The sequence below is a fragment of the Dromaius novaehollandiae genome, chromosome 2, assembly GCF_036370855.1.
Source record: "Dromaius novaehollandiae isolate bDroNov1 chromosome 2, bDroNov1.hap1, whole genome shotgun sequence".
NCBI classification, from domain to species: Eukaryota; Metazoa; Chordata; class Aves; order Casuariiformes; family Dromaiidae; genus Dromaius; species Dromaius novaehollandiae.
The window spans coordinates 5,119,357-5,144,034 of NC_088099.1; the positions used below are offsets into that span (position 1 = coordinate 5,119,357).

Here is a 24,678-nt window from a genome sequence, read left to right on the forward strand (position 1 = left end):
ATTATGATAAACTCATTAGCAAAATCTACAAAGCAGTGCAAAACTCTGCATTTCCTGGCTGTGCAGGCCTACGGTTTTACTGATTTAGAGTAACTGCGTGACAGACGTAGCTGATATTTGGAATTTCCGTTTGCAAGAAAAATCAGTAACAACGTAAAAATTATGGAGTCAGACCAAAAGTCAGCCTACTCCAGCATCCAGTCAGCAGCAGATGCTAGTAACACATATCAAGGCACAACACAAGCATGGGGCACATGGAGGCTGCACCTAGACTGGTGGGTTTAAGGCTACTGATGGATGATGGATCTTTCGGTCTTTTGTCTACACCTATCTGAACCTCCTCATACTTTTGGCCACCACAGCTTCCAGTACTGAAAGTTCCTTATGCTGTGGAAGAAAAAGTACTGCATTTTGTTTTAAAATTGAAGCTTGATAATTTCTGTGACTGTTCCTAGGTTTTTAAACTCTGAGAGACAGTGAATAATCATTTCTTATTGAACTCTGCCATGCATATATGAATTTTATCACATCCAAGCTGTCCCTCTTCAGTGCTGAAGAGGAAAGATTTAATCTGTCCTCAAATGGAAACTATTCCATACTATGGACAATCTTTGTTTTTTCCTTCCAGTGTTTTCTAGTTCTAGAGTATCTTTACTGATCTGGGAAGACAAGGCTACATGCAAGAAAAAGACATGAAAAATCACATACTTATACAAAGACTTTACCACATTTTTCTTCTATTCTCATTTCTTAAATCTGTTATTCCTAACACATTATTTCTGTTTTGACTGTTTTTGAAAACTGAACTGAGACTTACCAGTAATGGTTCCAGAATTTCTTCCTTTTCTGATAATAGTTGATTTAAAGGCCATAACTAGGTAAGCATAGTTGGGACTGTTTTTTTCCAGCATGTATAACACTTTACATTATTAATGCTGAATTTCATCTCCCTTTTTATAGACCAATCACTTTAAGACAATTCATCTGACTACATGATGTCTACAATGCACAACCTATATCTGAGTAGGTTATTTAGATTTTATTTATATACTGTGGAGATAACTAAGCATTTCAGGAAATGATTTATCTCATTCTAAGCTAACATCAAACATTCAAAATAAGTCAAACGAATCATGATCTTTTTCCCTTTGTTGAGCATAGAGAGAGCCCAGATGCGAATATTTGCATAGTAAGTAATTAAAGTTGAGGAAAAGGAATCATTACACACAAGATGGTAGCCATCTAAGAGCTAGGTGTCTGCACTAAGCAAGTCATTCTCTCTCCCTCCAAAGTTAAAGGAAAAAGATAGGCACACCCTCATAGCAAGTCATCACACCTTTCCTGACTTTTTTTTTTTTTTTTTGATGGAATGACTTTCCTAAAGAAGCTTATCTCTTTTCACCAACTACAGATGGAGCTGGGGGGAATGGGACTGGATATAACTTCTAGATGGCTAAATACAGATGAGATTATTCCATTGTCAGCACTGTGAGATCTTTCTGAACTGCTAGAAGTTAATTATGGATTTAAGAAGGTGCTAAAAACTCTGGATCCCTCTGAGCAGTACCAACTACTGCAGCTGTCACTCCTGAGCTATGTGACATGGTCACAACTGCATGTTGTCTTCCATCCATAAAGACTTGGGGAGCATTTGCCTACAGACCTGACTATCCTAAGTAAATCTGTACCACCTGCAAGCCTTGTGGTCTCATTATCCTTCACTCCTTCTAGATCATTTCTGGATGGGGTGAACTGTACAGGTCCCAGAACAGTGGTACATATCCCTCAATTACTAAACCTGACCATTTAGTCCACATTCAGTGTTCTACCTTTTAACCAGTAATTAATCCTTCCCCACCATATAAGATAATGTGTTACTATTTTCTTCTAATTTTGTCCTGAAATGAAAGCTTAAGTTAAATACTGGAATCATTCATGAACAGAAAATATTGGGGAAAAATATTCCTGATTAAAAGAAACATTTCAATATTCATAAATCAAAACACCAGTCTTCTCTTTGTCAAACCAAACATAAATGCTTTGTTCTGGTTTGGTTGGACATACTTTTGTATCTTGCACAATGTTCTGTTTTGTGATAGTTCTAGTTCAATTTTCTTACAAGAGATGTTAATAAAGTATGGGAGACAGATTGACCAAGGAACCCCAGACAGTTAGCGCAGACTTAGACTGAAGTATCTGAATAAGATTTGAGAACCAAAATATGTTAACTTCTCAACTAAAATTAAATATTTTTCCTAGCTTTTTCAATAGAGTATGCACACAAAATCAGGAAAATTGAAACTTCCTTGAAATTTTCAATTTTTTAGAAACTGATTTTCTTTCAAAAAACTTGGGCAGGAACATTCCCAGTGAGGTCTATGGCTGAATGAAAATTCCATTGCTTAAAACAACTCCATTACTCTTCAAATATTCATCCAGAACTATGTCAGTTATGTAAATACTTACTTGCAATGCCTGCAATGCAACAGCCACTAAATGGTACATATTTCTTGATGATATGAGCCATGAGTTTATTTGCAATATCCTAAGAGAAGTATTATGACATAGGCATTCACCTATTATTTAAAATGACATAAACAAAATTTAGTTTGCACTTTTAAAAAATAGTTATGCAAAGGTCTGAAGACATATTCCACTGCTTCTAGTGACAGAGGAAAATTCCTATTTCTTATTTGAAAAAAGATCTGCTACTAATGCAATGTACTATACAGTACTAAGCTAGAAGAGTAATGCGACTTTAAAATGAAGTTCTGTGAGAAAGTCATGAATCTTTCTCTAAAGACAGCTACATTTTATAAACAGTTCTCCATTGTGGACCAGACCTGTAAAAACATTCAGATACTGAAAAATGTAAATGGGCATCGTAAGGAATTTTCATGCTCACTCTGAGACAGCTCCGCCTGAATACAATCACAAATGCTAAATTGGCTCTGTCATAAACCATCTGTTAAGAATTGAAAGGTGATGAAAAAAATAACCTCCTTGCTCATATTACTAAAGAGTGCTTACCATTTAATGGCTAGTAAAGCAATGCAATCAACTGCAATTAGGAATATTGCTGCTTTTGATAACTCTGCTAAATGCCAAGTATATTGTTTCTCACTCAAATACCTTTACTACTCCGGACCTCCACGCCCTAAGTAGGTCAGAAAAATGAGAATGATGACAAATGCTTTAAAATTATCATTTAATTACTGTCAGAGTGCAAAAAGGGAGTTAAGCAAGTGGCCTGCAGTGTTACTATAACACAAAGAAAGGAACGCACAAAAACAAAAGAAAAAAAATATTTGTAAATGCTTTTAGGAAGCTCAGCGGGTGAGCAACTGAATGTATACTTCAAATTTGGTTCTAAGTTGCTATTTGTTTTCAAGACAATAGAGTGGAAGAAAGAAAAGCACCATTTCACCTACTCAAATCAAACTCATGCTGCTTTTAAGTGCAGCTGCTCTCTTCATGACAGTTGTTACTGCAAGTTGGAAATACACTTGTCGAGGAACACCTCGACAGTTCTTTTTACTTGAGATAACTCTATAATTCTCTACAAAATTGGAATTGACAACATGAAGAAAGTTTTTATATTCTGACCAGCTCTGAGATGCAGAGTAGCACAGAAATACATTCAAGATGTATAAGACCACAATTAACTGCAAATTTGTTTGGGCAAGCCTCAACTCGCTTTTAAAAGAGATTACTTTAATGACTACACGTTTAAATTACAGTCCAGCACAACTATTACACCAGTTATTAAACTCAGACAAGATTTACCAAGCTTTACGTATAATCATCTAAAAATTAGGTGCCTAATCCAAGTTATGCTAGCCTTTCTTTATCATTGTCATTGATGCAGAGAAAGGGTCCCCCCTGGCAAATTATTCATCACACCCTAAAACAGGTATCTAAGGTACATGACATAAGCAGCTCTCTAGATGGGTCTTGCTTTCAGCTGACAATACAGGGAGCATAGACAACTATGTTAGACGTGATGTCTAATGTTTAGATGGAGTTATTTATATCAGATAGAATAGAATGATTATTGCCATTTTAACAGCATAAAATAGTTATATATACATGTGTCTGTGTGTGCGTGTGCATACACATACATCTGCAGAGAGAAAGAGAGAGAGAGAGAGAATTATATGCATAATGCTACCATCACTGTTCAAAATGAAAACAAAGCAAAGCTGTTTAGGAGATCAGAAATTCTTCTACAGGAGATCAGAAAATCTTTGCTGGAGAACTAAGACCAAAAATGTTGTGTAGTGATATGATGAAGAGGAAAAAATTAAATATCTATGAAGTTAGGTTATTTTTGATTGTGTTATGGATAAACACTAGAAGTGACAACCTCAGTAAAAAACAACACGTTCTGCACTCCGGATAGATTCATTCTATGTCCAGTATTTTCTTTATAGAATTCACTCAAGCCAGTATGTAGGAGGTATAAAGGAATATCAAATCTTGTTTATGCTTGAATGATTTCCTGGTGGACTGCAGGCTGACCATGAGCCAGCAATGTGCCTTTGTGACCAAGAAGGCCAATAGCATCCTGGGCTGCATTAGGCAGAGCATTGCCAGCAGGTCGAGGGAGGTGATCCTCCCCCTCTACTCAGCCCTGGTGAGGCCACATCTGGAGTGCTGTGTCCAGTGCTGGGCTCCCCAGTACAAGAGAGATATGGAGCTACTGGAGAGGCTCCAGCGGAGGGCTACTAAGATGATCAAGGGACTGGAGCATCTCCCTTATGAGGAAAGGCTGAGACAGCTGCGCCTGTTAAGCCTGGACAAGAGAAGACTGAGGGGAGATCTTATTAATGTGTATAAGTATACACATTAATCTCTACACACTGAAGGGAGTGTGTAGAGAGGATGGAGCTAGACTCTCAGCAGTGACCAGCAATAGGACAAGAGGCAAGGGGCACAACTGAAGCACAGGAAGTTCCATCTGAACATGAGAAAAAAATTCCTTATTGGGAAGGTGACTGAGCACTGGAACAGGTTGCCCAGAGAGGTTGTAGAGTCTCCTTTCGTGGAGATATTCAAAAGCCGTCTGGACAAAATTCTTGGAAACATGCTCTAGGTGACCCTGCTTGAGCAGGGGGGTTGGACTGGATGATCTCCAGAGGTCCCTTCCAACCTCAACCCTTCTGTGATTCTGTGATTAACAAATGGTTTTGCAGTAGCCAAGAACATACTAGTTTGATATTGCAGAAGAGAGGCAAGAGTGGTGCATCTTTGTAGATTGCAGGATAGCAATGAGTCAAACAATTCTGCAATGTATGTGGCAAAAAAAGATACTCAGAAAAAGATGGAAAAGTATTAACCATTGTATGACACCCTGGGGAGAAAAACATCTGAAAGATGGCAAATCATTCTGGGACTGTCTTCAGTAAAGCTTCATTCAAATTCAGAGATGCAAAGAAAATCACCAGGGGATCAGCAAGTCTCTCATAAGAGGAAACTGAGGCAGTCTGACTTTTATAGTTCTCATGAAGACTGAGTAGGTTTGCTCTCAAAATACATCAGGGAGTGAATACATAGTCCACTTGCTCCCCTTCAGTTCAGGAAGGCAATAAGCTTATTGACAGAAGTTTCATAGGCAGAGATCCGTCTATACTTAGATGGTTTCTAATACTCTTTCTGTATGCAACTACTACGAGCCATTGGGTAGGTGGACCTTTGGTCTATCCCAGCGTGGCCATTCTTACGTTGTTAACACCGGGAAGTGGACAAGTAAGTTGGGAAGATACTGGCACAACAACAAAAGAAACTTGAATTTAGTAGTGATTAAATTCAGGCTAGAATTAAGAAGTTTTCTACCCATCAAGAAATGAGGTTCCTAAACAGTTTTTCAAGAGCAGTGGCAAAAAATTTACCATTTTTTAAAATGGCAGGTGATAAGCTTTGGTGACTACAACATCACTCCTCGAATAGGAGGAGACAAGAACAGATGATCTGGCTGATCCACTTTGTTCCTATTTTATGTTTATGTTCCTACATTCGTAACTCCCTCCATATTGGTCACCCTTGACTAATTATACATTTATAGCCAGTCTCGAACTCATTAAAAAAAAAAAAAAAAAGCCAAGATTGAACAAATCTAAGTACTAACTTCCCTATATTTATCAGAGTAAGCATCAAGACTGATTTAAAAGACCACAGAGTTCAGTACATCATGGCTGTCTTTTCACCTTCTCACAGCTTAGTCACTTTGCAGTTTATTAAAAAGGGATACAAAGACACTCACAGATTGATAGATCTTGATAAGATGACAGACACAGTCAGAAGGATGCAACCACAAGGACCAATTTCAAACTGAAAAAAAAAAGATAGCATTTACTTTGCTTGCTGTGTACATTTTTTAGCCCAATCCTAAAGAAAGGCAAATCCAACTGAAAGCAGAATCATTCTCATTTATGCTAAAAGTGAATTTGTTGCCCTCTGTTTTAAAATGCAAGGCATGACCATACAGTGTCTGAAACAATGTTCAGAAGACATCATACGAGACTGATAAATACAGAAAGACTGGCAATTAAACAATAACAAATTTAATATCTTCCCTATATACAGTATACACAGTACCTGATGAATATTCCTCTGAAGAAATGCAATCAGATCTTCATACCTTGTGGCACTATGTAGTATTAGCTGGGAAGAAGTGTAAGAAAAAATGCAACTGAAATGATAACAATTTGTTTTTATAATATGAAAGCTGAATTAAAGTAGCCACAATTTTGTATCTGACTGGTAAGATCTTCAACTAACATGAAATGGTATAAAAAACTAGTGAAATCTATCTTTTTTTGGCTCCTGTTACTTGGTAAAATATTCTTTCTTAGCACTTCATACATTCTGAATTTTTAAATGCTGCTTCTTGCCTTTCCTAAGTTTATTGTATGGCCACCTTGATTCAATTTTAAGCATTGTTTATGTGATGAAAAGCAATTATTAGAACAAATATAGGAACAGTGCAGCTTTAGAAGACAGAGAAGGGGCAAGTAGCTCAGGAGTTTGTGCCCCCTGTGGTGAGCTGTCTACAGCAGGTAGGTATCAGAGCACTTCTCATCACACTCACGAGAATGCTCCCAAGAATAAACCTATTTAACATAAAGTTCAGAAAAGTTCACAGGACCAGGCCCTTACTTCAACACTCTTAGTCTATTTTACCATCTTTTGATTTTGAAAGGAATGATGGTCTTACAGATATGGCACAGGGAAAGGCCACGTAATCGGGACTATAATCCTGGCTCTATCAGGAGTTTCCTTTACATCATGGATTTCCCTTTATTTTCACTGCGGCTATGCCCATATGACCTTTGATAAGCAGTACCTAGAGGCAGCATTACGGTGTTAATTAAACTCTGAAATGGCAAGCAGCTCAGAATTATGTTAGCATATTAATAAAATAACGTATCTTGCCTCTTGGAAGAGCATATGATAGACAAAGTTTTGTGCCGCCTTCACCACATTTATAGACCTTTTTGCTTGCAGTTGTTCCAAAACTGTCTGGTTCTGAAAAGCACTGTCTTGACACACCCATTCCTGCATTTAGGAGGCCAGTAATATTTCCTTAAACCACTAAAGCCTGTCTTATGGCATAAATGTTTACAAAGTCATCGGAAAGTTTCAGATGGAAATAAAGGCATAACTGGAAAGTATTTTGCCATTTGCAGTTACTGTGAAAAAAAAGGCAAAGAATACTGTATAAAACACAAGAAGAAAACGATGCTCATGGCTGTCCTGAGGAACTTGAAAGGATCCATTTTTACGACATATCAACAGAAGTGGGCACTACTTATAAGCTTAAAAGTTAAAGCAAATAAGGAGGACTTCAGAGAGTCCAACTGTCCGCAGATACTGGAACAGTTCAGAGCCAGCAAGACTACAGGATTTTATTTCCTACTGGTTTTTGGATCACAACTAAATAATTTGACATCAGTGGTTTTAAAACACTATGACAGTAACATGGGATATATGGAAATCAGATTCATTGTACTAAAATAAGAAAAGTTACAAAAAAGATATATGGAAAATATCACTTTGAGTTACAGAGAACCTTACAGTTTCTAAGATTCCATCTGCTTTGTATTTTCCTATGGGAGTGAACTGCTGTTTTCCTGATGGCCTAAAAAGGATATTCAAACAAAACCAAAGTTCATGTTAAAAGGACCAAAAGCACATTAAAGAGAAATCAACATGCTATATGAACTGGATGATGGACCAAGGATTTGGTTCATTATTTTTAACTTAATTAAAAAAAAAATCCACATAAAAAGTTCATGTTACAAATTAAAAAAAAAAAACAATGAAATATCTACTTTATCTATGCTCTAATTCTCAGTCTATTTAATATGAATTATAAGTTTCTATATACAGAAAGAGGATAAATATAGGTTTAAGATGTTAATGCCACTTTTTATTGGAAAAGAGTATTAGAGCAATGAAATTAAAACAGAAGCAGAGGAACAGATGCACAATATCATTGCAGAAGAAACATTTCATAGATGGAAAACATTCAAAATATCAATTGAAATGTCTTGGAATTTGCTGCTTTTATTTCAGGTTTGAAGGACCTATGCCCAGAAGTTTCTCTGTTATTTTTCAGCTATCTTAGCTGATCTAATAAAAGAAATGACCTCTTCTCACAAAACCTAACTCGCTTAAAAATATAGTGTTGGATTAAGTACAGCAAAACTTAGGTGTCTAAAAGTCAGATATTTTGTATACAGGCAACCTAGCTGCAATCTTAGCATAAACTAAGAAACTAGTAGGCAGCTACAGCAAAATGAAATGAATCACAGCCATAACAGAATATCCTGCAATACAGAACTGCTAGGGTAAATGCCACTTCCAAATCAATATCTCTTGGCAGACATTTTGGAGGCATTCTAGCCTCAATAAAGCCACAGGATTTTTCACAGCAATTTTAGGGTTTGACTGTTCTGTCCTAGGAGAGGAGAAATGGCATTTTGCAATACTTCTTCCTAAACCATTTCAGACTGCATAAATACACCTTAAGAACCATTCATTTTGTGAGCTATGTACATATATAACAGACACAATCATGGGAGCATTGTACAATAACCAGAAGTTCTTCTCTTACTTACAGTGCCACAATTGCTTTTTCATTGCCTCCTGCACGCCACAATATGTCTGCAATAGCCATGGTGAGGCACTTGGTCCTGTGAACTTCTGAAGGCTGAAGACTGCTGTAGTTCGGAAAATGCAAGAAACAGACAAATACCAAAATGTGTACTGGGAAGCTTAACCACTAGAGAACAAACTGCCCCTATTTCAGTATACATAGATTCATAGCAGGTTTGTAGCTATAAGAACAAAACTGCTTTCTTGGAGACAATTTAGGTGTTGTAATGTCCAAAAACGAGGCTCCAGAAAGTTGCTTTAGAAAACTGTCATTAGGTATCTCAATTTCTTCTATAGCCAAGAAAGAGATTCAGGCAGTTCTGAAGGCCAATTCAAAAAAACCTGTAAGTTGAACAAGGAACCACTATGGTTACTAACAACATACACTAGATATAAAGGTATATTTGAACTCCAGATTTTTTCTGAGCCTTAAGCATTTGAATCAGAGACACCATTGGAGTATTCACTGTGGAAGCAGTGTGAAGAGTTCTCAGCATTGGACTGAGTGGGCAATAGGAGGATGTGGCTGTGTTCAGCACTGGCCCTGTAGCCTAAAAATCTCTAAACAGGGAGAAGTAGCCAATGGAATATGGGCTTTTTGGATCCCTTCCCTGGTGTGAGCCACCTGAAATCTCATTTTAGGCATCTAAGCAGGTACCTTGAATCTTTTTGAAGGTAATTACATCCAGTGAATAAAGCTGTTTCTAGAGAAACTTCCTCTTTAGATTGTGGGGCACAGTGGACAGGCCTCTACTGCTGGCAGAGGCAAAACTGCAATATGAGCGAATCTGCCTCAGCCAGCCCAGGTGTTAATAGCAGTGTGGTTGCATTTGGGGGATCCTGATGGGCGTATGTGACTCACAGTGATGGCTAGACTGCTATGAGTACTTAAGCTAGGCACATGAAAGCTTGCTAGCTTACATCTATACATTCTGCATAAATACCACTGTAATATAGGTGAATCTAAGAGATTACATACACAATCAATGCTTCTAGAAGATTAATGCTAAAGATGGTGCCTGATTTACAAAGAAAGATTGAAACAAAATTATATATAGAACTGGGTGAATTAAGAACCTGACTGGAAAAAGTGGAATCATGGCAACAGTGCAAGGCATGAAGCAGAAGCATTATTTAGCATAAAAAAAATGATTATAACAAGAACGATCAGCTAAGTCAAGAGAGAACCAAATGAGGCATGGTCAACAGTAGGAATTGATCACATATAGATGTATAATCCTATATGGGAAATTAGTCTTCTAAAAGAAATAGTAGATGGTCTTTCAGAACATATATTTATGACTAGTTGGAAAAAAATATAAGTAAATGTACTGTAGGGAACAGTATTGTATTGGCAAATAACGGACAGAATAAGCAAACAGATCCTTAAATCTGTAATAAAATTGCTTTAATATTCTGTAATAGGATTGCTTTATATATTTATATATTTATATATGATTTTTAGTTTATAAAGGCCTTTATATTTAATTTCTTTCCTACGCTTTAATTTCTTAACTGTCGTCATCTTAAAATCTATACCATAATGTTCTTACTCTGTTAACAAAGTTTGTCTAAAATACCATCTGCAATAAACACTTTTTTAAATATGGTATGTCCTAAAGTGCTGAGCTAAAACATGGTGGTAACTGACCCAGTATTGGTCTGTGAAACCCAATTGTTTCTGAAACATTTTCACTTAAATCCTTGGTTTGGCACATATACAATGGTGTACTGAAGGCTTACAGTAGTCCATTGATCACAAACACTTAAGCAACGGTGTCAACATATTTCATACAAATTGTATTTTGGGAAGTCTCCTAATACCTCATGTTATTCTAACTTCTAAAAAGTTAATGGAGAAATAAAGGACTACAAGGTCAAAAGCCAAATGGGGGAGAACAGGCAGATCTGGGAATAAAACCAAGCATTCATGAGTCTTCGTGCATTGCCTGAAGAATTGGAGAACAGACCCTTCCCCCTGGGAATGCAGGACTGGAATCTTTCTCTAGTGGCTTCAAGAATGGCACTCTTTGAAATTCAGATATTATCAGTCCTAGAATGCTACCAGGATGGGAGATGAAGCCAAAACCTGTTTCCAGCATTTGAGTAAAAGATGTAATAATTCAAAAGACTAAACAAGAAACATCAAACATCAAAAAAAATAAGCAGCCTTTCAAGTTTAATGTCTGTCTTGAATATAATGTTCAATTAGAGAGTGTTTCCCTCTGAAGGATGTGAGATATGGGAACTAATAGGTGAGCGTTTCAATTAGAAAGAATATAATCACAATGGTCTCTTATCTTAGCTGTGTTTTAATACAGACGCTCAGGAATTCGTGTAAAGCACGGGAACTAATTTATGTGTGTGAGAGCGGTAGCAGAGTAAGGAGACATACTAATTATTTCTTGAAGCTTGAAGAAGTCTGAAGTTAAATGCTTAATAAGAAGTGGCTGGTACTTTGAAAATTCATGTAGACTAGAAAGTAGAAAGTGCTCATTTCAAGCACGGAGACTCCTCTTTCTTTCTGCCTGAGTAAGAGTTTCTGCTCATGGCAGATACATCATAAGAAAAGTATGTTTATCCCACGAATAAACCAGGCCATCTTGCTATTCATTTTCAGGAGCCTGAAGGCTTTTAGTACTTCTGTGCATAAAGACCTGTTAATCTGAAATTCCTTGGAGACTTTCTGCATACCTCAGCAGCCCTTTTCATATACAAAATATGTAAAAGTAAAATCCTTAAAAAAAACGTGGATAACGGGAGTTAAAAAAAGGAGAGGTAAATATTGCCAAGTAAACAGCATAGGCTGTAGCTAGTTTAATTTGGAACATTTATAGCTTAAACAATCTGGCCTCAATTAACCCACTTATTTGGGTGCCTCATAATTTTACATTTACCATCACTGCATCATGTGGAAAGAGCAAAAGGCTAGCATTTTTATCAAGGAGGACCTGAGACTCAAGGGGACCAAGGAAGAGATAATCAAAGCCTGTCCTCCAAGCTGAAATAAATTCCTGGTTCTCACAATCAGAAATAATTCTTTGGTAATTTCTGCAGAGATTCTTGGTAATAAAATCTAAATGTGTTTTTTTTCCTCTGTAGAGGTTTCTGAGCTCTTTTTTGTGGACAAGAGCCAGACTCTGCCTTGAAAAATCTACTGTCATTATAGTCTGAATTACAATAATAATTTACATTTCTGAAAGAACTGAATGGAAGAAGAAAGAACTAAACTATGCAACATTGTGGAATTAACAAGATATTACACTCTAAACATGTATTATACCACTGAACCCATCTCTTTACCAGTCCAGACTATTTATGTTTAAATTGCTTCAAGGAACAGAAAATTCTCAGTTGATGAATTCATAGCAACTACTTCAACTGAACCCTTATCTTGAGGTCCACAAGCAATCAGTGCCATTAATAAGGAACAACAGTAGTAATAGTAAAACTCAGTATTTTACTTAGATTGTAAGCATGGTTTACAATGTCTCTATTGGTTTACATGGCATCTCACTTCAGGACTGCTTACCCTCTAGTACACCTGGACCTGGCCACTTGTATAGACTCACTAGGGCCTGGTAATCCTTTGATTAATTGTTACCTCTCATCCTGTATTTTGATGGGTGCTGAAGACAGACAACGGTGCTCTGCAGGTGCCTTTTTCTTTCCACTGTTTATAAGCACAGCCCAAGTGATTGATTTGCTTTAGATGCCAGTCAGCTAAAGTTGAGGAAAACCCAACAGAAACCTTGCCACTATCACAAATAGTTTCAAGCCAGAAAGTGGACACTTAAGGTTAAATTTTGTTTATACAAGAAGGCCCTTTTACCTTGTAAGGTTGCTTTATGAAGTCTGAGTGAAATCTCAGCCTGAAAGCTTTCCCTCTGACTACAGCGAGGCCAGTGTATTACCCACACAGAACAGGGGAGGTGGCAGTGTAAACAAAAATGCCAGTAAAATATTGTTGTCCTCATTGAACAAACTGCCTCTATAAAATGTAGGAGAGCTCTGGGAGATGTTTTTTTTGTAATGGGCTTGATTTATTTTTAAAAACAAAAGGCGAAGATAGCAGGCCTAGTAATAAAGTAAGTCCTTTTACACATTGTTTTCCAGCGTTTCGTTGAATAAGCTCTGTTCCTTTAGCAAAGTGATGAGTGCATTAATATTATCCAAATAGCAGTCCAAGCAATTTTCTTTGATGTTATCAATATTTAACAACATTTCTATAAAGTACATAGAAAACACATACAGAGGATTTAAATTCTTTTACGGAGTTTTGCTGTGAAAGCAAAAATACCAGCAAGAAAAAAATATATAGCCATAATTTTAACACCCTCACTGAGATTCTCTCTTAGTGTCAAAAACTGCAGGAATTTCATGGTCTTTCAAACCTTGACTACATTTTCTTTGAAACTATTTCTCCTTGGGATCGCAAGGTTAAATAAATTTTATTGGCCATAAATCAAGCTGTTTGATTTTTAGAGGTTCTTGGTTAATCACAAGTGAGTAATTATACAAATGAAAAGCCAACCTTTAAATTTCTACAGTTAAAAGGGAAGCAAATATAAATAAATCATACACTACTTTCTTTCTCCCTCAGAAAAAATGAAAGGTTCAATTGCTTCAGACTCAAAAAGGTTCCTTGCTGGCGGCAGAAGATAATTTTTTCTTCCCTTCAGTATGGAAAATATTCCTGATGTCAACTGCTGACTTACCGAGTGTCTTTATTCCTGTTACTGTCTCCAAAGATAAGCTGCTGTAGGACACAAGCTTGAACTGCTGCCAGTACTCCACATGGGCCACCCTGAGGGGAATAATAGGAGACTCCATGAAAAAAACAACTTCCACTGTTTGATGCTGGTGAGAACTTTTTTGCAATCCATGTGTTTCCATTCAAGCGTAAGCCATTCTTTCATCTCTCTTTTTCCATCCATGACTTTGCAGTGCTCTCTGCTTTTTCAAGTCACTGAAAATCAGTGTTACTAACGGGTATTGTATTTTCCCATCTATTCTTCCTGAAAATGCCTAGAACACACCATAATGGCATCTATAATGTCAAAAGAGGGGGGGGGTTTATCTGTTCTGTTATCATACAAACAAAGAAATGAAAGATCTCCTGATCCCTGTTGAATTCTAGAGAAAAATCAAATCTAACTGTTTTCCAGAGGGTGAAATTAAGCCTTGTCCATTCATTTCCTCTGAGCACTATGCCTCCCTTCAAATTCCCAATTACATCACTAAACACAGATTTGTGTTTACATATAGCCCTCCGCACCAAGGACCTATCTCACTGGGACAGAGAAAGAAAATGGAGGAAGATTGAAGCTTTCAATTTACTAATGCTGAAACATCAAAATACCAACACATACCATATTAACATTAAACCTTGTGAACAACAGATTAGTGGCCATTTGGAAAGGCTGTGGGTAGGCTAGCGATCTGTTTTCTTCTCCTTGCTTATTCCCTGCTATCCAGCCCATGTGATTCCACTGCATGACCAAAACCTGTTCCTATGGGTAAACTCCATGGCTGAGACATGCACAGGCTGACTCAAGAAGGAAATGGCATGTCCTCTCCTTGTCTAAGAAACCTCATCCAGTGCAATTCTCTTTCCCTTGTCATTCACCCAGACCCTTCATATCATATCTTTCACTCCAGCAGTTTGCTGAGGAGACAGAGAAAAGCCATCATTTTTCTGGAACACCTTCACATGGATATACCAGGGTCGGAAGGATACAAGACTAATCGCATAGATATCACGACAGCATTCACACTTATCACACTGGTAGCACTGGGTATCACTGCAACATAACTGAGGAGTCAGCACACCGAATGTAGTGTTTCCCACAGATGCTGTCCTGTGTGTCTGTCAGCACACAGCTACCATTCTCAGACATGGGTTCATCCTTAACATGAAGAAGTCTGTTATTTAAACACGGCTCCACACCAAACGAATGTCCCATACATGCTGATGTACCAGCGCTTGCTTTGTCTATGAAGATAAGGTAAGAAAAATAATGAAGATAAAAAAAGTATGGACCACCATGCAGTTTCCTGGAGAATTTGTGCTCTGATCCTAGCCATGCCAAAGTCTGTGCTACTGCTACTATCCATAATATGAGATTAATCCAGGATCGCACTGCTGTCGTATGCTACAGTCACACCCTCGATTTCCTGTGAAGATCATAACCAGGGTGCACGATGAATCAGTTTAGCATTTGTCAAACTCCTTTCAAAACCTTAGAAGGGGATGAAAAGTGCAGCCAGCATTGTTATTCTCATCGAGTGATCAGTTTAACTCTCAGGTTGTTCTAAGTATAGCACCAAGCTCAATGGGATGGAATGGAATGGAGTATGCATAGTATGCAACCTAGAAAACAAAGGTCTTGTAATCAAAAAACAGCTTACATATTGATACTTTCTATTTTCTCATTTGTATTACACACATATTACTTCTCTATAATCACTTAAATAACAAATGACTGCATCTTCTGAAATATATTAAGGAAAACAGCAAGACTTCTTTCAGTCCACCTGGTAAAGTTCTCCAGTCAGAAAAAAATTGGAACTATTGTAAATAGCTTCTTACAGGACCACAAAAACTTAATGCAGAGAGGGAAGAACAGCTGAAATGAAGTTAGGAAGTGAGGAACAATATATTAACTATATGAAATAAACACATCTAACCAGAACACTCTGGTTTATCACTTCTTTTGTGGAATCTACCATAGGGAATCCAATGGCCAGTGAGTCTCTAGAACTGAACAGGTATCTTATCCCTGCTGAGGGGTCTGGAAGCACCAAAGCAACATTTACTGTAGACTAGTGAACAATCCCATCAATGCCATGCTCCTTTCAGGAGTTTAAATTACCATTTAATATTTTTTCTCTAGGTTCTATCTAAATATAACCATACTCTCAGCTTTCTTCTAAGACCATCAGCCTAATGAAACATTTAACTAAACACACTAAATTAAAAATTTAATGACACATTTACTAGTCCCTGACCTTGCCCCAAAGCTCCTCTTCCCCTCACTTCTGTATATCATATCATGGTGTATTTCTCTCAGGCCAGATACAGATTTTCTGTGTCTGTTCAGGAGCTTGATGAATATTTCATAATGAGGAATCTACCCTTTCTCCAGTCTCCTCTTTAATACAGTCCTCAGATACTCCTCTTAACACAAGAGATGGGTGTCACAGCAGCATGTCACAAGGTATGGAGCAGCAAAAGTGTTACACTGCAGCTGAGAGGATTCATTTTTCCATGGGACATGTTTGCCTGTGGAGGACACATCCCGTTCCCTGCGCACAGACTATGGGCACAGGGAACTGTCTCAGTCTATTCTTCAGACTCAGCCTGCTGAGAAACGAGGCTGACCAGCTGCATCTGGCATATCGAGCAGAAGGGCAGGACAGAGTCTGAAACACTGCAGTGTCACTCTGTAAGATTCAGGTGCAGGGGGGAAAGGTAGACATCCGATGAGTGAATCTCACACTGAACGCCCAAGACCATAGAGATTTTCATTGGCACCCAAAGTTGCTTATGTGTTGCTTTCAACCCAAAACTGCTTACATGCTGTCCAGGCTGACCCGAGTCATTGCATGGGGGTTTTACCAGCTCTCATTGCCAGATGAAACTGTTTGGGATTTTAGAAATGTGGTTGTGCTGGCCTGGAAACTGTGAAACCTTGTTTTAGAGGGGATCTGGAATTTTGTGGCTGCAGCACAGAATTAAGGAGATGAGGCTGCAAAGAGGTGGTCTCACCTGTATAGCAGTCCCAGTGATACTGCTGGGGCATTTCTTCCCTTTTATCTTAAGAGCAAGCCTCATCACATGATTCCCCAATGCACAGGACTGGCAAGAATCTCCTTGAGCATCTCCCTACTACTGCAGGCAATTCTTGTTAAGTGCCCCCATTTTGAGACTGTTCAAGCTCCCTCTTAAACTTTGCCCCCACTATTCCTTTTTCTCTTAATCTCCACTCTGACTTTACCTGGCTTATGTATGCCCTTTCAGCTTAAGTGGCTTGTCTTCCTCCCCACGAATCACCCCACACATACCGTATATGCACACTCTTTGTAGCTGGTTTAAGCTTCCCTCAGAAATATTCCATCCATCTCAAGTCTTTTAATAAGACTTGGCAAGGTAACCAGTGATACTAAAGAAAGAGAAGACTCTTTTAAAGACTTTTTTTCACTGCTGAAATACACAGCTTCTGTAAACTCAGTGTAAAAAGCAATGATCACTTTTTTTTTTTGTTAAGGAAGTAATTTACAGTACCTTTTTTTGCACGATGCCGTATTTCAACTGAGGTATGTTATTAAATGTAAAACTCTGTATTTTCCATTCTTCGCTGAAGCAACAAAGACTAGAGCCAAATAAAAGATTTTTTATCTCCTAAACAAAAAAGAAAGAAAGAAGTTCTCATTTTAAAAACATATCCAAAAGACAGGTATATTTTCTTGTAGTAGTTTGTAGAAAAGAAAGGAGGATTGTGGCAGGGTAATGACCAACTCGCTATGACCACCCTTTTAATTTCTGTTTTATATATACTGTAAATAGCAGCACTCAGATGAAAAGGAGTAATATTTTCCTTTTCCTACAATATTTCTTCAGCTCATATTGCTATGTGTTGCTCGGCATTAGAAAACTGTTTATGCAGATTGTCTGGGGCAGGGTTTCCCCTGAAAAGCTTACAGAATACTGCCTTAAATTTAACAGCCAGAAGAGCAACACCTACTAACGGTTACATTAGTGAGAAAAAGATCCTGATGGGCACAGTACATAGAAAATGCAGTCTGTTTTGCTATTTGTCTGATCACATGTCAGCACATGCTGAATTGAGATGTTGATCCTGAATATATGCATGTCATTGCTACTCAAGAATAGCTAAACTGAAGGAATTTCATTTATATTTTTGTAAAACTGAGTAAGAACAGACCCATCACTATTTGGATAGTTACTCAGATTTCTTTGGTCTAGAAATGAGATTGGAAGATATCCTCATGATCTTTATTTGCCTTTTTTCCCCTCTCTCTGAATGGGAAGGAAAATACTAAATGTATTTAATGGTTCTATACGGTATATAATTACTTCCATCTCTGCTCAAAATAAGGAAGATAAGGAAGAGAGAAACAGTGATGGGGAAATAAAATATTTTTCTGAACCACTGTCAGAAGACAGTTAAACAAGCACACGTGATTCAGTTAGAAAGAAAGGTGAAGGTGCAATGTGGCTTTTCATCTCTCTAGATGTGTTTTTTATGAGCAGCAGTAACCCAGCAGTATTAATGAACAAGTACAAGTATTCTTCTTACTCAGAGAGATCCACAGCATCACAATACACTGACAGCCCAATTCGGCCTGAATAGAAATCACAGTGTGAAAATATTTCCACTAATTTCAGCAAACACTGAACTCCCTGAGCGGAGTGAGGAAAATAAGCAGTCATCTCTCTGTGCCGTTTTTGTCCTAAGCATATCCTACAAAATATTAGGAATATTTAGTATTGGGAATTCAAGGATCTTGTAACTAAAAAAAAAAGGTTTTGTGATATTAAAGCTTACAATACTGTGAAGATAAATGTTGTTATTTCTGCTTGTTGCCTGACATGAAGGTGAAGACATATGAATTGACAACAGTTACAATGGCAGGTCTTATGGGAAGAGCTAATAATAGGTTCCCCCTTCCTCCTTGTCAACTTCAACCAATTCTGATTTTGAAACCAACGTTAAAAACCTCAAAAAAGACAAAGATGCAAAACTGACTAGAGGCAATAATAAAATAATACAAAACTTCATTAGTTACAGCTATTATCTGTGCTTCAAGTGGGCTGATGCATTCCGGCATGCTTTTCTGGCATTTCTCAGAATTTTGGTCAGGCACCTCTACACCACTTTTTCATCTGAGTACCATATAAGGAATATACCCAGGAACGAATACAGCACATGTTAAATCACACACAAATACACCCCCACACAAAGAGAACAATTCATTGCAGCTTTGGCTAACTTAGTAGAAATAACATTTTCATACATTTTTTCTGTTTACCGTCACTGTTAGTCTTACTTTTGCAAGTGAAATATCAATTGCCTTCGATGCCACTTGAAATGTATACAATGTTGAAAGGTCTGGGATCTTACTAACTTCTGCAGCTGTTGCTTCATCCTCAACATCAACTGAAAGAAAACAAATTCCATATAATGTGCTGGATGAAGAAATTTTGCCTCTGCATCCCCCAAGCAGCCTCAGTGCCAGGGGGTTATCAAACTGATAATTAACACTTTCTTATCCTCAGTCTTTATAAAAGAGAAAACATAGTTTTAGACAGAAAAGAAAGATGAGCCACCCTCTGTTTGATTACTTCTTAGTAATTTCTTTCCACAGTGTTACTCAAGAAGTTAACAGCTAATGCAACTATTCCGAATCAACTAAGAGTTACAAAAGAAGTGACTCATACATATTTGCAGCTACTATGAAGAACAAAAGCAAAACTGAAGCTTGATATAACTTACCTAGTTCTAATACATCTTTCATCGGCTCTTCTTTATTGCAGGCGGATGCTAGAGTCTTCCTACATTAAAATTAAATAAGAATGAATGACCAAATGACTTTTAATGAGAAAAGTTGTTTGAATAAACAAAAATAACTATGAGGTATACCCACACAAAGATATATACATATTATATATTATATTATATACTATATATATGAAAGAGAGAGACATAGTGAGAGGGACAGATAGATAGATAAAACATATGCAATGACTTTTACCTTTAGTTTTTAAAATGTTCTATACAAAGGAGCAATCTCACTGAGATTTTGTATTCAGAAATAAATGGTGTTGGAGTGAAATTTATTTCAGTGGAATAAAGCTGAACTTCACAGTTCATCAGGAAAAGCAACCAGCACAGAGCAACACATTGCAACTGATTTGGGATTTCAGTCCTATTTCAACACCAGTTTTATTTCATTTGTGTGATTTCAGGATAGGTCAGATCCTGCCAGCTCATACACACTGACAGATTCTATACTGTCCTGAATTTCAAGTGAACATATTCATGTACATATGACTGCCTCTGAGTTCAAAGGATTGGGACATACATAAAATGAAATTTATATCCCTTGTGGGACCAGGATGATCCTTTATGGGGACCAGGATGAGGTTCAAGGCAGTCATTGAACTACTTTATAAACATCCAAGCAATATAAGCGGGAATAGGTGTCAGACTGGCTTCCTGTACCAGGGTAATTTTTGTATCAACTAATAGGTAGCTGTTGTTTCTGCGTGTGTGATTTAATTTTATAATAATGAAATGGCAAGTTACAAATTCTAGTTACAAATACAAACAACTACTAAAAAGGACGAAATATTTAAACTTGGCTGTGAAGCCAAAACCTAAATATAAAGTTAGACTTTTTCTAATATGGTTTTGCTCTTCCTGTTGAATTTGTACCAAAATGAATTCAGAACCAAGGAAAAGTTTCAAATGACTGCTGTAAAAAAATGTTCTTTTTTCAAAAGAGCAATACTGCATTATTGGCTATTGCTTGGGAAAAGATACTGCACTGATTGTCCCTTCAAAAATAGTACAGAATAATTTCCTCAGCAACATTCTTTGTATGTGTGATATTATTTTAGCAACAAGTGCTGTCATATCACATACTTTCCATTAACTTAATTTCCTTTTTCAGTGTGTGAAAGATGAATAAAAACAGAACTCACACATATCATACTCAAACTTTTCCAGTTCAAAAGCATTTTGGCACCTTTCTCACTGACAGTCTTTGATACTATAAAGAAAAAAAACACTTCTGGTTTTCTCTATTAAAAAGTTAGAGAACTTATGCAACGAAATACAAATGGCCACAATTCAGATATGACAGAATGGGAAAGAATCGTCCATGTTACTAGGGACTCAAAGTAAATATACATAAGATGCTCAGCAGATTAGTCGAAATAAGAGGACTGAGAACAAATTTGTACAGTGGCATAATAAGCACTGAATTCTTGCTGAACATAACATAACAATGCCTTTTATTATGATATATATTTTAATATAGTTGACTGTGGCATATTTTAAAATATAATCAGACCTCCCCCTGCTTTTTGCTAATACTAGATTTCAGCTGAGATTTCTTTTTTGCTCATTACTTGCTAGTATTTTCACCTCTCCTGCTTTCAGTGACACTAAATTTGCCCATAAACTGTACTTCAGCCAAGTGCTGATGTCACTGAACTACAGTTAGACACAACCATAATCTACATTTTTGTTTTGTCTGAGATTGCACACTATTGTCTCTTGTTTCCTAGAGAATAATGTGTTTCCTCCCAGGTCAACCCATTTGGATCCAGTATTACAAAAACAAAACTCTTAACACTTAGAGCACAACACCACAGGCCACAGCTAAACTAACCAGGGGCCGGGGAAGGCACAGTATCTAGCACTGACTTGCAGTAATCCTTGGGGGTTTTTGTAACCATGTTACCTGGCACAGATCTGACCCATGTCAACAAGTATTTTTCCAAGCAATGCTGAAGCATGGTTCACAGAATAGCATCCTACCACTCTCATTAAGCAGTACAGACCAGACTGCATCAGGTCTGGCTCCCTCCAAGGTCCTCTTAGGTAGTGTGTCCTCTTAGTTTCATACCACAAAGCCACCCTCCAAGAGGATGCATCACATACTTCACGTTATTTCAGATCCTGAATTACCCCTCTCCTCCAGCCCTTCCCCCCACCCCAAACCCCCTCGCAAACAGAAAATAAAATTATGCTTTATGGCAACAATAGGGGACCTCTTAGAAGAGATCTAAAGCCAAATACTGGGTGATAAAGGAGCAGGGTTCCTAGTATAACACTTATCTTCAAGGAAGCGTGTGCATCACGAGAAAAGCTACTCATTCTCATTTATTTTTCACTACATAGAAAGTCCAAGATTCAACTGTGAATTTAGCAAATATGGACATGTGTGTTGCAGAGAAGTGCTAAATGCTGGCGCCAGCAATCACAAAGACAGGATCTACCTTTTAGAGTTCTTGCTTCTGTTACACCTCCTTGCATTCACATGCCCCTCATCTCTCTCCTTCATTTTTATGGCCTCCATTAACGTACTGTCTGAGCTCCTCGCCAACACTGAACAGAGCCACACAGTGAGACCAAAAGGCCTAGGTTCCCCACCTCATACACGGAAGCCCTTCATGAAGAGGCTATTTTCAAATCACCTTCTGAAGGAACTCAGCCTAGATGTTGCAATAATTATCTTCAAGTTCAAAAGAGCCATAAGCAACTCATATACCTTTCTCCAATCTTAAACTCTGGCACCTCTGGCAGTTAATAAAGAGATGTCATGTCATACCTGTTAGGTAGTTGGCATATAGCTCTGAGTGACTTGCTCAGCATCATACAGCATTTGGGATTCAGTCTGCAGATTAAGACCCCCAAATTCAGTTGCTTACATAAGAGTTGGGTGTCAAAGCTCCCATGATAATTGATGGAGACCTAGTCAGCAGTAGTAGGGTTTAGTCAAGAGCCTAGAAAGCCCTTCAGCCAACTAAGTGTAGGTGTTTACTTCTGGGAACTTAGACATTAGGCTTACATGCATATACCTACATGTGTATACCTACATTTGGGAGTTATACGCTGAGCTAAAACCAACCTAATTGGTCTGAGACAAAGACAGGAAGCAAATGATGATTTCTGAGTTTCAGTCATCGCTCTTAACCACAATACCTTTCTTCCATCTTGGGCAAGAGTGAGGAACTTCCAAGGCTTTTAGGGCCATTAACAAGATGTACTGCCCGTATTTCTTCGGGTATTGTCTGTACCCACAAGAAGCCTATTGCCTACCCCTGTCCAACAGCCTAGCCTGCCCTTGCCTCCAGCCTTCATCTTTGCTCCACCAAGGTTTGTTGATCCTTCCTGTCATGTGTGATCTTGCCTTCTTTTGCTGAGGTGGAGGTATGGGGAGTTAGGAGGAAGGAGGCATGGCAAAAGGGATTCAGACTGATATGGGAATGCCAGGTCTGAGGAGAGTATCATACGAAGCAGCTGCTTGGCATGGGTATGGGAAGGAGAGCTGTGTGAAGCAGAGGTGTTGAGCATGAGGTGCTGGCTGAATAGACAGCCAGATGAAATGCTGCCTGAAGGTACGGTTTGAAGCATGGGTACAGGGAAGTGCTGCATGGTAAGCTGGTGACCAGGATCACTGCTTACAAATTCACAAATCCTACTTAGCTTTCAGTAACAAAGAGGCTCGCTGTCCTGACCTGATAATAGGTCTTATAGCACTTAAATCCAAGTGCTTTTCAAAACAAAAGAAACAGACACCTGGAGAATAATTCAGGTCCCTAAAACTGTTCCAGAAGGGCTTGGGTGTCCCATAGATACTGTTTCACATCCGATAGTTTTATTAGATGTCTTAGATACCTTAGTCTCAAATGACACCACATGCCTATCTTTAGGCTTATGGATCACTCCCTACATTAAATTAGCACTCCTGATTCATTCCTTGCCCAAACACTTCTCCCCAGTAGTCTTTCATGTGAAAACAATTAAAGATGAAAATAAAGCCGACTTTGGTACCCTTCACATCTAGCTCACCTGGCACTACGTTTTGTAACACTATGGCTTTCTGGGAAGTCTGGAAGACTGGTTCTACACCCATTCCTGGAAGAACCAAACCTGGGATGCAAAGTGTTTTGAGTTCTCAAGCCACAGGGAAATTCCCATCAAGCTGAGGAAAACACTGACACTAGAGATTGATGTAGGGTGTTTTCTAGTTAAGCAGGGTATTTTTGCAGGGGAAGGTTATTCACAATTTCCCTCCTTAGGGTTTCTCAAAACACTGTCAGGACTTTTATTACGATTGCCATTTCAGCAGATGGTTACTGTTCCAGGAAAATTTATTGTAAAACCATATAGTTAGAACACTTTGGAAGGGGGAAGTCATCTGTCATGGCAGAAAGACTGGACAGGAAGAAAATATGCTTCATTATAAACATACTATACAGTGTTTTCTCTAAATATTTGAACATTCATATCTGATCTTCATGCATAGCAAAAAACACAATTTACACAGAATAACTGAACTTACAGGGAAAGCTCTTCTCTCCACACAATAATGCACGTACATTCCACTATTTCCTACTTATACTCCCCTAAATAAGAGGTCAAATAAACAAAGGGACTTATAAATAAACATTGGTCATCAGTGACTTTGAAATGACAGTGTTGGAAAAGCTTTTTTTCACTGCCTGACTAAAACAGCTTTTCTTCTGGATGTGTATCTTTTCTGTGTAATAATTTATGTCAGAAGGATGCCTAGAAATCGCAAAGCAATCCTGTGGTCTCATAATGTTACTGCAAATACAAAAAGAAATATATGACATTCTTGATATAATGAGCAAAATCTGGAAAATAGGCAAAAAAAAGAAGAAAGGATTGCGTTAGTATTTGCAAAAGGGCAAACAACACCATTATAGGCAATGTAGCTTGCCACTCCTTTGGGGCA

At 37.9% G+C, this 24,678-nt stretch overlaps 1 protein-coding gene across 5 annotated transcripts in view; it reads right to left on the bottom strand.

The window, feature by feature from the left end:
• The window catches only part of MINDY4 (MINDY lysine 48 deubiquitinase 4), an 86,748-nt gene that overhangs the window by 41,363 nt on the left and 20,707 nt on the right, over nt 1-24,678 (bottom strand). For 2 of the 5 annotated variants that reach the window (XM_026096433.2, XM_026096442.2), the window contains exons 6-13: nt 19,680-19,738; nt 19,234-19,343; nt 17,447-17,563; nt 13,878-13,966; nt 9,123-9,224; nt 8,077-8,140; nt 6,598-6,663; nt 6,263-6,330 (exon numbers count right to left, since the gene is read on the bottom strand). In XM_026096433.2, the coding sequence (XP_025952218.2) occupies nt 6,263-6,330; nt 6,598-6,663; nt 8,077-8,140; nt 9,123-9,224; nt 13,878-13,966; nt 17,447-17,563; nt 19,234-19,343; nt 19,680-19,738 (675 nt within the window). The remainder of the gene's footprint in view (nt 1-6,262; nt 6,331-6,597; nt 6,664-8,076; nt 8,141-9,122; nt 9,225-13,877; nt 13,967-17,446; nt 17,564-19,233; nt 19,344-19,679; nt 19,739-24,678) is intronic. The other 3 variants (XM_026096449.2, XM_026096460.2, XM_064505686.1) reach the window with 3 other exon arrangements.